The 16,175-nt window shown below is 38.7% G+C and overlaps 1 protein-coding gene across 3 annotated transcripts in view; it reads left to right on the top strand.

Annotated features, from left to right (window-relative positions):
- The window catches only part of bcar1.S (BCAR1, Cas family scaffold protein S homeolog), a 113,728-nt gene extending 98,924 nt beyond the window's left edge, over positions 1 to 14,804 (top strand). For 2 of the 3 annotated variants that reach the window (XM_018260437.2, XM_018260435.2), the window contains 2 exons: positions 7,226 to 7,315; positions 13,918 to 14,804. In XM_018260437.2, the coding sequence (XP_018115926.1) occupies positions 7,226 to 7,315; positions 13,918 to 14,427 (600 nt within the window). In that variant the 3' untranslated portion in view covers positions 14,428 to 14,804. The remainder of the gene's footprint in view (positions 1 to 7,225; positions 7,316 to 13,917) is intronic. The other variant, XM_018260436.2, reaches the window with a different exon arrangement.
- The last annotated feature ends 1,371 nt before the right edge of the window (positions 14,805 to 16,175 follow it).

Raw genomic sequence — 16,175 nt, 5'->3', positions numbered from 1 at the left:
TTAAAATCCTTCGGATCGTTCGATCGTAGGAATATCGCTAAATCCTTCGACTTCAATATTCGAAGTCGAAGGATTTCAATTCAGCAGTCAAATATTCGACCATAAGTAAATTTTCCCCTAAATAAACCCAATAGTCAGGTTTCATTTCAATAAGGATTAATTATAACTAACTTTGGATCAAGTACAATGTACTTTTTTATTACTACAGAGAAAAAGGAAATCATTTTTAAAATGTGGATTATTTAGATAAAGTGGAGTCTATGGGAGATGGCTTTACCGTAATTCGGTGATTTCTGGATAATGAATCTCTGGATAACGAGTCCCATACCTGTGTTTTGTAAAATGGTTATCTCTATTGCATTTCTCTTTACTTAAATGTAGTTAAGTCATGTTAGTGTAGTTAAGTCATGTTAGCATGCTGAAGCTAGTGATGTTCTGAGCCAATTTGTGATTGGTCTTTATTGTAAATCTGCCTGGTTATAAATACAGTGATACCAATTGAACAATCTAGTCTCAAAATCTGCTTATTGGTTGCTTAGCACTGCTGACGCAGCGACCAGACAGACAAAAGTAGAATATAAAAGGAATACTACTTGTAAAGAATACAATAAACAACAAAATAATACAAATAAACAACAAAAGTAGAAAAAGAAAATCAGTTGTATTAAAAGTAAAAATCCTAGGGGTGCAGAAAAGGAGAAGACGTAGTTCAGAGAGCAGGAAGGGGGAAATTTGTGTAGAATTGCGAGAATGAACTGTGTTTTGTTGCATGACTCTCGAAAAATTTGTGGTTTTCCTATATTTCTTACAAGCTAATTCAAGATTCATTACGTGTAACTTTATTAAGTGAAACCACAACTAAACTCATTTTCTCTAAGAACACGAATGCCATTAAAGGGGTGGTCCACCTTCAAGATAACTTTTAGTATTGTATAGAATGACCAACACTTTTCAATTGATCTTCATTATCTATTTTGTGTGTTTTTTTTTATTCATTTGCTTCTGACTCTTTCCAGCTTTCAAACGGGGGTCACTGACCCCATCTAAAAACAAATGCTCTGTAAGGCTACACATTTATTATTCATGCCAGTGCTTGAATTGGGGCGGGATGCGGCGGGATGGAATCCCGTTACTTTTTTTATATTGCTAGTTTCCATCCCGGTGGGCGGGATGGTAAGATTAATAATACCGGAACCTTTTTTTTTGCGCTCTTTTTAATGAGTGACACATGCTCTGTCCAATTAGTTAGAGAGTGCCAACTGAAACAACAGCCTATTGGCTGGGCGGTCTTAAATATTAACAAATAGCGCCTCAGTTAGTGCGTAGGAAGGCAGTCGTGTGCAGCAGATGGAGTGTGAGGGCTGGACCTGGGCAGGCCTGGCGTGCCGAAGAAAAGATAACTGTAAGTTATATTTTGCTGCCCTTGCTACTACTTGTTTCATCGCGGAGCAGACACACCCTCCTTCTATTTTCATTTTTCACCTCCCTTTCAGAAAATTGCACAAAACATTTATTTGCGGAAAGTAGTTTACTCACAAGGGAGGCAAGTTATTGTGTGTACTGTGTATAATCAAGGATGGTTTACTGCAGTCTCTTCAACACCATCCCTGTTCCACTTCCACTATCTATAAATAAAACCGAGCCCTGCAATTGTCCCTACTTACAAGACCAAGGATTTGGCGATCTCATCTATTAGGTAATAGTGTTAGCGGTTCTCCGGTTCTGCAGCTCTTAGTCCTCACTGTGCACATGGCCGATCTCAACAGGGCTTGAGGTGCAGTTGGCGGTCTTCGTGGAGCATGCTTACAAATTTGTAACAACTATTAGCGTGGTTCACGAAGACCGCCAACTGCACCTCAAGCCCTGTTGAGATCGGCCATGTGCACAGTGAGGACTAAGAGCCGCAGAACCGGAGAACCGCTAACACTATTTCCTAATAGATGAGATCCACGAAGACCGCCAACTGCACCTCAAGCCCTGTTGAGATCGGCCATGTGCACAGTGAGGACTAAGAGCCGCAGAACCGGTGAACCGCTAACACTATTTCCTAATAGATGAGATCGCCAAATCCTTGGTCTTGTAAGTAGGGACAATTGCAGGGCTCCGTTTTATTTATAGATAGTGGAACAGGGATTGTGTTGAAGAGACTGCAGCGAACCATCAATGAATGCAATGCTGCAATGGGGGTCTGGCAGGGAGGGGAATACACTGACAAGGTGATAGCAGTAGAAGCTCCACGCAATTCACATGCCTGCGGCGTTCCACACAGCCGTAGGGCAGTTGCACGTGTGTTGTGCTGAGCTCAGCTTCCTGCCGATCCGCTCTCCTGCAAAGGCCGTCTGTGGGGGCAGTTCCCTTAAATCATTTCTCTCTCGAGTGCAATGGTGCCCCCTCCTTGGTTCTCTCACTGATACAGCTTGTACCGCAGTGCACTGCTCCTGGCTGCTATACAAATCCCACCATGCCATTGCTTCCATGAATCTGCTTAGCTGCCTGCAATGGCATAACAATTGCAGGGCTCCGTTAGATAGTAGAACTGCAAGGGATCGTGTTGAAGAGACTGCAGTGAACCATCCATGATTATATAGGCACAATAACTTGTCTCCCTTGTGAGTAAATTACTTTCCACAAATAACCAATTTCTATTGAAAGTATCACACCATACAGATTTTCTTTTATTTAGGTGTAAAGTGAAAGTCTGCCTCTATAACTAGCACACTGAAACCCTTTCCAAAGGGATCTTCCCTTTTATTTTGCTAATGTGTCATTTATGCGCGGGGATACGATTTAGTAGTTGAGGGAGTGGCACTGGGTGAGCCTGGCACTTGCACAGTTGTCAGGTTACAGGGAACTGTGAGTGGGAAAATTATGAGATTTGGAGGTTGGGGCATCTCGGAGCGGCTTCTCCCAGTGCTACAGCGGGGTCTGCCAAACACAACTGGTCCTCTCCGTGAACTTTACTAATACTGTTATAGTGCCAATGCTTATCTGTCTAGTTACAATGATTTTAAACCCTCAAGCCCCTTTATCTATCTATCATCTCTTTCTATCTATTTACCTGTCTATTATCCATCTATCATATATCTATTTATCTATCTAGTATCTATCTATCTAGTATCTATATCTATCTATTTATCTATCTAGTATCTTTATCTATCATATATCTCTTTCTATCTATAGATATCTAGTATACTAGATATCTATCTATAGATAGAAAGAGATAGATGATAGATAAAGATACTAGATAGATAAATAGATAGCTAGAGATACTAGATAGATACACAGATAGATACTAGATAGATAGATAGATAGATGATAGATGGATAATAGACAGGTAAATAGAGAGAAAGAGATGATAGATGATAGATAGATTATAGACAGATAAATAGATAGAGAGAAAGAGATGATAGATAATAGACAGATAAATAGATAGATGATAGATTCTATTTGTCTATTATCTATATATCTATCATCTTTCTTTCTATCTATAGCTGTCTATTATCTATCTATTGTCTATCATCTCTTTCTATCTATTTATAGAAATAGCAAAAAACTGTTGGTGGGCGAGGCTTAATAAAAGGGGTGTGGCCACTAATTGTGGGCGTGGCCTTAACAAAAATTTTGCCATCCCTTCACTTTTTCTAACCCAATTCAAGCACTGATATTGCTACTTTGTATTATTTGTCTTTTCTATACTGGCCTCTCCTATTCATATCACAGACTCTTATTCAAAACAATGTATGGTTGCTGGGGTAAGTTGGACCCTAGCAATTGAAAGCTGGAGAGCCACTGAATAAAAAGCTAAATAACTCAAAAACCACAAGTAATAAAAAAAAGAAAACCAATTGCAAATTGTCTCAGAATATTACTCTTTACATCATAATAAAAGTTAAATCAACAACCCCTTTACATTTATTAAAAGATGCAACTATAATAATTATGAATGAAAGATGTACTGAATGATGCGCTAAAAAACATACCTCCAAAAAAAGTTTTTCTGACAACTCCTAGCAAAAAAAAATCCAAAAACCCAAATTGATTAAAAGCGGTCTAATAAGATCAGTGCAAAATCAACCTCATAGTGTATATTGAAATATTAATATATTATAATTTATAATATTATATATATATATATATATATATATATATATATATATATATATATATATATTTGAGTAATAATGTTTTTTGCCTTCCTCTGGCTCAACTAGCAGTTAGGCAGATTAAAATAGAGTTAAAAGGTTGAACTTGATGGACGTGTGTCTTTTTTCAACCAAACTTACCATGCTACTATGTTACTATGTTACTATGTAATAAGTAATTGAGTAAATACGGTAAGTCAGTTCAGTACATCCAGTCTCCATGGTAACAAAGCTATTGCATATAAAAATGGAGAAAATAAGATATACCCTATTACACTAGCCCCCCATTATGTATAACTTGGCAGAATATTTAATTAATGTACTTAATCAAGTGATTGGAGTGGAAAAAATTGGAAGTCAGAATCAGTTACAAGTATTAAAAGAAGGATGCTGAAATATGTGCCTGCAAATGGGTAATGTTCATACACATAATAAATGTGCTTTCTTCTGCTAGTTAATTAAAACCATTAGGATATTAGGATATTTAAGGGATAAATAAGTTGCATCTATCATTTTGGAGTATATGCTCAAATTGGCTGTTGCGACATATTTGATGTGTCTATTCCATACCTCCCAACATTTTGGAGATAAAAAGAGAGACAAAAAAAAGTTTTTTGACCACGCCTGTTATTGTGGCCCCACCCCCTAATTTGGTTATGAAAGTTTCAACATATTTCTGTGGGTTTTTTTTTCCAGTTGTTACAGTTTTGTTAATGAAGGTGAATTGCCCTTTAAGCTGTGAGTCTAACTTTTCCCAAGGGACCACCTTATCTAAATTGTTACAATTACTTATTTACTTATCTTAAAATTATTACAAAAGTTTCTTAGCTGCACCTGGTGGCTGTTCTGGGCTTTGTATCTTTTTCTGGCTGTTCAGTGCAGAGAAAGTGGTGACTTTTCAGTACAAATGCGGCACTGCGGGTTGAGCTGTCAAAAGAGGAACTGTCCCGCTGAAAATGGGACAGATGAGAGGTATGCTATTGATGCAACCTGCTGTGGGGACTCTGGAACTAACTCCAACTCCAGGGTGGTGGTAGCTCCAGGGTTCCCCAGTGTCAATAGACACAGTTGTGCACCAATCATCAATAAATCAGGATGGACATATTGACAACCATGTGGATGTGCTGGAGCGTGTTTGGTGCCTTGAAGAATTGCGTCAATATGTGCTATTTGTTGCATTCATTTTACAGCACATGCACTTGTGGTTGTGTACCAAAATGACCTCTATAATGCAATGTACATTTACATTTTGTCTCATTTATTCTCTTGTTGTTTTATGTATTGCTGTATCTTATATTCTCTGCCTGTTGTTTTGAACCATCAACAATATAGGTACAAGTCAAACGTCTATTTTTATTACTGTTAAATGTGCCTTTAGTCAAAACCTCTCTCTTGGGGGATAGGATCAGTAGTATTCTAGGTGTCATTCTCATTTATTTTGTTTCCAAATGTACAGTTTATTTTATGAAGTGACAGTGCTGGCATTGTGTATGACCAGCTTGGTTTAGGTTAAATGACTGCTGATAGAATTGAGCAAAGTGTGAGTGAATATGACAGGAAACTAGATTGTAATCTCTGCTTGCCTGGGACAGGGACTGATGGAAATGATATAGAAAGTGCTGCAGAATGTTAGTGCCATATAAATAAAGCATAATAATACTAGTGCCTTCTGCTTAATGCAAAACACCAAATAACATATTTCAAGTCACACCAGTGCCATCTAGTGAGCATAGAACATTAAATAAGATAAACTCAAAGAGCATGAAAGGGGGCAAATGCTAAAAAACACGTCCTTATGGTACATGTAATTACAGGTAAGGGACCTGTTATAAAGAATGCTCGGGACCTGAGGGTTTCCAGATAACTGATTGTTCTGTAATTTGGATCTTCATATCTTAAGTCTACTAGAAAATCATGTACTTATTAAATAAACCCAAAAGTCTGATTTTGCTTCCAAAAAGGATTAATTATATCTTAGTTTGTATCAACTACAAGGTACTGTTTTATTATTACAGAGAAAAAGGAAATCATTTTTAAAATTTGCATTTTTTGGATAAAATGCTGTCTATGGGAGACGGCCTTTCTGTAATTCTGAGCTTTCTGGATATCACTTTTTTGGATAAGGGATCCCATACTTGTATCTGTAACCAAGTCAACTGCCAAAAACTACAACATAGATGCTGTGATTAAAGAAAAAAAGGTACCAGTGGTTCCTAATCAGTGTCAGACTGGCCCACTGGGACACCGGTGGGCCCCGGTGTCAGTGGGCCCTCCTGCTGCTAAACATTTGGCCTATTTCATGGCCATTCCTTATTTCTATGAGAATAAAGACGCTAAATAAATGGAATAATAGATTGTAGTACAGGTATGGGATTGGTATCCAGAATGCTCAGGACCTGGGGTTTTCTGGATAATGGATCTTTCTGTAATTTGGATCTTCATACCTTGAGTCTATTAGAAAATCATGTAAACATTAAATAAACCCATTAGGCTGGTTTTGCTTCCAATAAGGATTAATTATATCTTAGTTGGGATCAAGTACAAGGTACTGTTTTATTATTACAGAAAAAAAGGAAATTTGGATTATTTAGATAAAATAGAGTCTATGGGGGACTGCAATTCCGTATTTCAGAGCTTTCTGGAATAAGTTTCGAGATAGCGGATCCCATACCTGTATGTAAAGAAAAGAGACAAGGAGAATAGAGGTTGAGTGAGGAGAGGAAGAATAATAGTACTGAGAGTAGGCCCCTGGTCAAAGGTTTTTTGGTGGGCCCCTGGTGTCCCAGGCTGATACTTTTCCGAATAGTGATGAGTGATATTTTTCACCAGTTATGGCCAACATCACTGGTACTGTAAAGTAAAAAGATTATTATTATTATGAAGATTTTGTGAAATAAATAGTCAACTCTCTAACTACCTAAGAATAAAAAGTTGTGTTAATCATCATGATGGAGGGAATGATACAGTTTCCTGTGTATTCCGACTCTCATTCTATTTTATAGAACTGCTTCCAAAATAGAAGCGCTTGCTTGGCTCAGTTTTTCTATTATGTTAAATATAATTCAATAATATGTTCCTTTTAGGGAAAGGAGGAATTTGAAAAGACACAGAAGGAATTACTAGAAAAGGGAAATATTATAAAGCAAGGAAAAGGTCACCTAGAACAACAACAGGTAAATTTTTCCATGTACATCTGTCTGCCTTTCTGAAAGACCCACACGGCTTTTATTAACATATTCTCCCCAATACATTTACATATTGTATTGGAAACACAGCAGTAAATGTAGGCATTTTTCCTACATCAATACATCTTGAAAAAAAGCTATTTTGCATGCAGAAGAATTCAACAGGAAGGGGAGGGGCAAGGTACTGAGTTGAATTGAGCAATAGAGTTACACTGAGCCATGATGTAAATCTGATTTCCATTTTTATGTGACAACTGGAGCAGAGCATTTTTGAAAGCTTCCCTTGACCCCAAGACACTGCTGTTTTGAACCTTGTGAAAATACATACCTCCCAACTGTCCCTTTTTCGGAGGGACAGTCCCTCTTTTGACTGCTCAACACGCAGTCCCTCATTTGTACTGGAAAGTCCCTCTTTTCTCTGCACTGAACAGCTAGAAAAAGAAACAAAGTTTCTCACTTAATTGGCTTTTAGCAGAGAGCCCAGAACAGCTAACAGGTACAAATAAGATACTTTGTAACAATTTTGAGACACAAAAACACAGTTTAGATAAGGAGAAATATTTTCAAACTTTCATAACCTGCCAAATTTTGTAAAACAAACATGGTAATTAGGGGGTGTGGCCACAGAAAGGGTGAGGTCAAAAAAATTGCTGCGCTACGTGCGGAAACATTTTCTGTCCCTCTTTTTACTTTCAAAATGTTGGGAGGTATGAAAATATGTTAACTTGAAAATCAAACTACACTTCAGGGCAATATCATTTATGAATATAATTTTACTGCAAATACATAAACTGCTCCAGTGCTAATGCACTGAGAATTTGACTGTGCCACCTACAGTTGGATGGTTTGCACTGGAATGCTTGTATAGGTATGGGATCTGTTATCCAGAATGCTCGGGACCTGGGGTTTTCCGGATAATGGATCTTTTCACAATCCTCATACCTTAAGTCTACAAGAAAATCAGGTAAAAATGACACACACCCAATAGGCTGGTGTTGCTTTCAGTAAGGATAAATTATATCTTATTGGATCAAGTACAAGTAAAAGGGAAGATTGTATCATACTTACCGTGATCTTCCTTTCCTGGACACTCCATGTCATACTTACTGGGATAGCCCCGCCCCAGTGCTCCCATCAGAAGGACCCTCCCCAAAGCTTTAAAAGCCCAACCCCACCCCCTAGTCCGGTGTCTCGTAATAAGCTTCTAGAAACTACCGAAAAAGGGATGGGAAACCTGACATGGAGTGTCCAGGAAAGGAAGATCACGGTAAGTATGATACAATCTTCCCTTTTCCTGGACACTCCATGTCATACTTACCGGGACTTAGCAAGCTAATATCCCAATGGGAGGGAATTTGTTACACATAAGGAAGTGGCCGAGTATAATCTATACCAGATAAAACTCAGAAGAATGAAACCCCCAAAGGTGGACCAAAATCACCTTGTGGAAATCTGTGAACTCTATTTTCAGAGGAAATGGACTGGAAGAGAATAAAAGGAAATAGTACTCCTTAAAGGAACCCACACCAAAGTAATGATACCGAGTGTGAAACCAGCATGACAATTACATTTAAAAAGAGAGAACTATCTCTTATTAAATAGAAGCGGATAGGAACCCAGAGTAACACTTCTACATAGTCTTACTCCTACTACATACCAGCATGTTTATTCCAACCGCATAACATCCACAAGAGGACTCTTGGAAATGGCTCAAAAGCATGGTACCTGCAAAAGAGGATTTAGTAGGGGGAAGGAAAAATACCATCACTAGTCTTCTACATGACCCCGCTCTGTATGACACTACCGGTACATGGCATCACCTAGTGTAGTTCCCAGTCTCTTTAATACTAAGGAACCTGTATTTATTCCAGACCATAACCAATACACCTCTCAATGAGAGGTCCGTAGAATGACTTATGGAGAAGGAGTGCTGCCAATGTGGGAATACCTTACCTGCCCTGTGAGGTATCTAGAAGCATTCTGCAGTCTGTACAGATTGAAATTGTTTTTATCTTTAGCTCATGATCCAACACCAAACAAGACTGGATAGTATTAAGATCAGCGTGCCCTGGAGTAGACCAGGTAAAAGAAATGCCTGCAGATATGCATAACCTTGCTATGATACAGTCCTCGAGCCTTCACAGATGTGACCTGTACATAGCTGGAGTTATTGTACACCATAGATTGGGCTTATAAGCAATCTGTATGGCCTGCTCCCATGAGTTTACCATATAGGAAGAAATTTGAATGACTCAAGGAAGTATTACAACCAACAATACTGCTAGAGATTGGTTATTCTCAAATCCCCGGACATGGACAGTACCATCCTTAAGTGTTCAAGATTAAAATTAATCTAGGTATGGAGATATAATTATTTACCTATTATTCTGCAATGGAACTCCCCTACTAACCATACATGCATGTCCAAGCCTGTTGGCAAGAGATGCAATAACCAGGACCTTGCCTAAGGCCGATACTGCAGCCTTGGTCTAAAAGGATAGTGTATAAGACCCTTTTTATAGCTTGATGTTAAGCCCTATGATACTTACCTCAACTAGCCAGGCCAGTCTATGGTGGTGTAAAAGGCTAAACCCAGAGTAACAGACCTTTAGAAAACCCAGCATGCCAAGATTGCATGCTTCCTGTCCACCATATGGATTAACATTACAGAATAGCCTGTTATAATGAACCTGTGGATCAAAACTTTTAGCTATAACTGAATTGATGGAGAATACCTAATTTTACAGCCAGCTTTATATGGTACCCATTAATATAATATGTCCCATGAATATATAGTCCAAGAGCTGACCCCTATTGTATTGGAGACAAACTAAATAGGTCTGTACTATAAAATACCTCATTGCAAAGCTCTAAAACCCTGTGGCAGTAGTGAATACAGTATACAGTATGTGATTTAACCAAACATTTGCACTGACTGATGCACCCACTGTCTTCCAGACTGAGACCAGATAAGTTGCACTCCTGTAACCAAGAAAGAGATCCTGATGAATATCATACCAGTTTTATAAATAGACCTTGATTTATCATTGGAATATACAGAACATCTATCTTGCCTGATATCCAGCTGTGGCGATATTAGAATCCTTGTTAAATGTATATATGACTGTATACATGTCTACGTCCATTTAGCCCCAGGCCAATCCTATCGCAGAAGCAGGATACGTATTTATCTTATTTTCTTAATCAGCAGGAATAAGTCCAGTCGTAGAACATAGATTCTAATTAGTGAGATCCTTAAGACTGATAACTATTCCAACAGCCTATAGTTGAATGTAAGCAAATATATGGACCACGTTGACTTCAAAAGTTGTGGTCTACAAGTTCATGTTATAATACAGCCATTGTATAATACCTACCTGCTGTTTGACTATTGCATAACACCCATATGCAATATAGTCGTATACCTTTAAACCAGAATTGGCCACTACTCTCACACCATCTTTGTAACTGTGCATAATCCTATATATTACATAGCATTTATATGAATCAGAATTGGCCTTAGCCAATCCATTTAGACAAGATACATGTCTACATCAGTTACCACCTTTACTGTATCTGTAACCCATATACCGATTGTGGAATACTTACCGGGACACAGTCCCCTAAGCCATTATGGACTGCTGTAAATAAGGGTATAATACTTATCTGCAACACAGCTGACGTACTTAATTAAGTTCATAATACCTATATCTGACTTGGCTAGCGCCTTTAAGTCAGTCTTGGCTGCTGTTATCAGCAAGCATACGTTACCCTATTGGCTTATTTGCAAGAGTAATCCATGCTTATAACCTAAATCAAAGTTACTTGAAACAGACATGACCCAGGGATACTGGAGCCTTAACTTGTGTTACCATGCTTACATACAAACCTGAAGGTTATATAGGCACCCTCCGGAAATGCCTAGAACCTTACCACACCCATTACTCATCAGTTTAACATTTACCTTCAGTTTGGTTGTTCTATTGATTGGTGTCCAAACCAGAGAGATGTATAGCATGTTCATTTACTTTAGTTATAACCTTAGTAAGCACCAAAGCCACTGAAATGTTTAAGCATATACATACAGTAAGGTTATAGTAGTGACCAGTGGCTGGCCCAATTAATGTATGACATGTGCATTAGTATGTGGTTATTATAGCCAGCTCCGAACCACTGATGTTACCCCATCTACATTCAGTTTGGTGTAATATTAAAAAGTGCCTATACCAAAAATGTCTAACATGTACATTCATATTTGGTTATTAAAACCAGCTCTGGAACCACTAAAAAGTTTCCACATATACAGTCAGTTTGGTTACCACATAATGCAGCAACAGGCCCAGAAATGTATAACATATGCATTTGTATTTGGTTATTCAAGCTAGCTCTAGAATCACTGAAATGTTTCACATATACAGTCAGTTTGGTTACTGCCTTATGCAGCGACAGACACAGAAATGTATAATATATGCATTTATATTTGGTTATTCAAGCCAGCTCTATAATCACTGAAATGTTTCCACGTATACAGTCAGTTTGGTTACTGCCTTATGCAGTGACCGGCCCATAAATGTATAACATATGCATTTGTATTTGGTTATTAAAGTCAGTTCTAAAATCACTGAAATGTTTCCACATATACAGTCAGTTTGATTACTAGAAAATGCAGTAATAGACCCATAAATGTAGAACATATGCCTTTGTATTTGATTATTCAAGCCAGCTCTAGAATCACTGAAATGTTTCCACATATACAGTCAGTTTGGTTACTGCCTTATGCAGTGATAGGCCCATAAATGTATAACATACACATTTTGTTTCCACATATACAGACAGTTTGGTTACTGCCTTATGCAGCGACAGGCCCATAAATGGATAACATATGCATTTGTATTTGGTTATTAAAGCCAGCTCTAGAATCACTGAAACAAACAGTCAGTTTGGTTGCAATATTCAGTAGTGCCAGGACTAGGAATTCCTACATAATGCAGACAGAGCACTCGGCTCAAGAGTAAAGAGGCCCCTTTCTCTGGCTGCCCATCCCAGCTAGCCAGTATCCACATGCTCACACATATACACACGCATATACACACATATATAAACACATATATATACTGGCTAAACAGTTTACTTCCTTCCATACAGTAATGTCTAAGCTTCTAAGCTAGCTAAATCAGAAGCAGAGTAGAAGAAGTACATGTTAATTTAGTTCACAAACCTATACTATAAAGGAAAGAGTCGTAACACAGAACCTTACCTGATGTTTCAGATAATCAATCTGAGCTGCTAAGGGAGGGGCTGGGAGGGGATCTACCTGTTCATTAACTGAACCTGAACACTGACCTCCAGAGTAATTACCCAATTACCTGCAGCTGCTGTTAACCGAACCTGCAGATCAACATAGTATTCTCAGCGCTCAAATAAGAAGGCTAACATTGTATTTGCAACATTCCCATCACATATAGACAAGTCTTGCCTTAATGCTGCTTTCAGACCCTGCAGATCATCATTGCATAGAACTGCTCTCAGCTGCTCTCAGCACGTAGAAACAGTTTTGCATTCTCACTGCATTGCATTATCATTGCTCATAGAACGTATATATCAGCCTTGCAGCTGCACAGTTCTTCCAATGGCCAACAAGGCTCATACTTTTTTAAGAGTTAGGAGACTCTGGAACAAGGTGGCATTCTCAGCTTAAATTTAGCTTTAACTGCCAGTAGATTTAAGACCTCAGGGTTTTCTTTTATTTAACCCTGGAAGCTGCCAATTACCTCAACCTTGGGAAAGTCTTTTGAGGGAGGCAGCTGGCTCTGACACCTAAATTCCTCCAGAAGAAAAAAAATAATACCCCCATGTGGGGGAAAAAAGAGAAGGAGGCCATAAGGTTCAGGCCGCTAACTAAATATTTGTCATCAGAATAACGTACCTAACTGCCACCTCCCTCTCCCATCCGTAAAAATCATAAAGGGTGTATGAGCCATATACCCCAATGCCGCTGGACGCTTTTTAGACATGCCCAGGTAGGCATACGGATGGGGGGACATAGCACTTGCCACAGACCTGGATGTAATCAGGCTGGAGGGCACATGGATCAAGGAAAGCAATGATATTAGCCACAGTAAAAACTGTGCCTACCTGATCCAGATGTTTAAACACTGAAGATTCCACCTGAGGTAATGTGCTTAGGGGTAAAAGATCACCAGGACCAACCCGAGTCCCTAGGACGCTAACAGCAGCCCTACTGCTTCCCCAAGGTTAAAAAGAAAACTTGCTTCTAACAGGAGCAAAAAAAAAAAACTGAAGCAGAAGGAAAAAAAGACACCGGACTAGGGGGTGGGGTTGGGCTTTTAAAGCTTTGGGGAGGGTCCTTCTGATGGGAGCACTGGGGCGGGGCTATCCCAGTAAGTATGACATGGAGTGTCCAGGAAATACATTTTTCACCAGACCATTCATGTGCACATGCATTTTAAATGTTGTCTTTGATCTCCTTTTGCCTGGTGTTCATGGCTCCATTGAGTATGTTGCTGTTCAGCGATGCATGTTCCTGTCAAATTTGATAAAATTGTATTTTGTTTCTTTTCTTCATGTAGCTCAAGCAGTTTGAACGTCTACAAGAAGAGGTTGCACGACCCATTGAGAGTGACCTTTCAAACTGGACACCTCCTCAACACTACACCCAGGTGCAGAGTGCACTCAGCAATTCAGATCGACGGTTACTTCTTTTCTACCAGGAGCAATGTGAAGCCAATGTGACTACCCTCACCAATGCCATCGATGCCTTTTACAGTTCCATCAGCAGCAACCAGCCTCCCAAAATTTTTGTGGCTCACAGCAAGTTTGTCATCCTAAGTGCACACAAGCTGGTCTTTATTGGGGACATCTTGTCACGCCAAGCCAAAGCTCAGGACATACGAAACAAAGTCACTCAGCACAGTAACCTGTTATGTGACAAGCTCAAGGAGATCGTTCTCACCACCAAGATAGCTGCACTTCAATACCCATCTCCTGCAGCTGCCAAGGATATGGTTTATAGAGTCAAAGATCTAAATAGTAGCACCCAACAGTTTCGAATGGTTCTCAGTCAGCTAGCTACGATGTGAATGAACACTGGCCTAGTTACTTAGAAACTTGGCATGTCTGAAAGCTGATATGAAGAAATTAGCTCAGTGAGCTTGCTGTGGCTACCATGTATTGTTTAATTCTTCACACTTACAAAGCAAAAAATATAAAGACTTATGAGGCTGGAGATGGAAACTTAATTAGAAAATATACAAATGGGCATTTCCTGGAGGAATGTTGGACTAACTTTTAGTATCTTTGTAAATATTGGGAAATCTATGTTAGATAATGTTGACATGTTAATTCTACAGTATGGACTCAAAAAAGGCCAGAACCTATGATTTTTGTTCTTTTAAAAGACTATGCCTTGTCAATTGTTTTTCTTTCAATGCCAAAATGGTGTCAACAGTAAAAAAATAAAGGGATACTGTCATGGGAAAAAAAATTTTTTTCCAAAATGAATCAGTTAATAGTGCTGCTCCAGCAAAATTCTGCACGGTAATCCATTTCTCAAAAGAGCAAACAGATTTTTTTATATTCAATTTTGAAATCTGACATGGGGCTAGACATATTGTCAATTTCCCAGCTGCCCCAAGTCATGTGACTTGTGCTCTGATAAACTTCAATCACTCTTTACTGCTGTACTGCAAGTTGGAGTGATATCACCCCCCTCCCCTTTCCCCCCCAGCAGCCAAACAAAAGAGCAATGGGAAGGTAACCAGATAACAGCTCCCTAACACAAGATAACAGCTGCCTGGTAGATCTAAGAACAGCAATCAATAGTAAAAACCCATGTCCCACTGAGACACATCACAAAAACAGCAACCTGCGAGAAAGCATTTCTCTCCTAAAGTGCAGGCACAAGTCACATGACCAGGGGCAGCTGGGAAATTGACAAAATGTCTAGCCCCATGTCAGATTTCAAAATTGAATATAAAAAAATCTGTTTGCTCTTTTGAGAAATGGTGCAAAATTCTGCTGGAGTAGCACTATTAACTGATGCGTTTTGAAAAAAACATGTTTTCCGATGACAGGATCCCTTAAACATTAAAGAGGAGTAGGGTTAGTTGAGAAGAATAGTTAAAAACTTATAAAATCCAATGTAGCACTAAATTAAAAAATCTATGCCATTTTCTGCCTTATGAGAGACACTCATTGGCACGGATTACTTTTGTCTATTCTGCATTCGAAGAAATTGGAAATATCATGGAAATCTTAGTTATTTATTAATACACTAGAGGTAACTGTAAACATTGTGTCTGTTTCCCCTTTATAGCTGTTTTACTAATTCTCATCAACCTGTTTATGCTCAGGGTTGGAAAAAATACTATTAGAGTTTGAGGGCTCAAATGGATCCAGGGATAAGGATACAGTGCACATCCTTCCAGTACTTTGACCCTGCCTGTGCCTGGTGAACTCATATTTGCAGATAAGATAATTACCTGTATAAACGGTATTTAAAAGGTAATAGAAATTAAAAATAAGATATATGGTAATATACACTGGCATTTTTAATTTGTCCCATTAAAAGTAAAACCTCCATGTGATTGTTCAATGTAGAGCTTGTCATTTAAAAAGCAAATTTATTTGCCTGTTTATAGTACATGAATTGAACCATACACTAAGCAATTGTGCCAGACATAGCACAGTGCAAAGTCTACCCTAAAAAATTAGCACAAAGCTGCCCATAGATGTGCAGAACTACCTTCATATCGGATGAACGATCTTTCGGTGCGATCTCCCGACCTGCCACTAACCACTCAGATCAAATAAAGTAGTAAAAGAACAG

This window comes from Xenopus laevis, chromosome 4S, assembly GCF_017654675.1.
Source record: "Xenopus laevis strain J_2021 chromosome 4S, Xenopus_laevis_v10.1, whole genome shotgun sequence".
NCBI classification, from domain to species: Eukaryota; Metazoa; Chordata; class Amphibia; order Anura; family Pipidae; genus Xenopus; species Xenopus laevis.
Note: the sequence above shows the minus strand (reverse complement) of the source record. Positions and strands in the feature narration are given on the sequence as shown.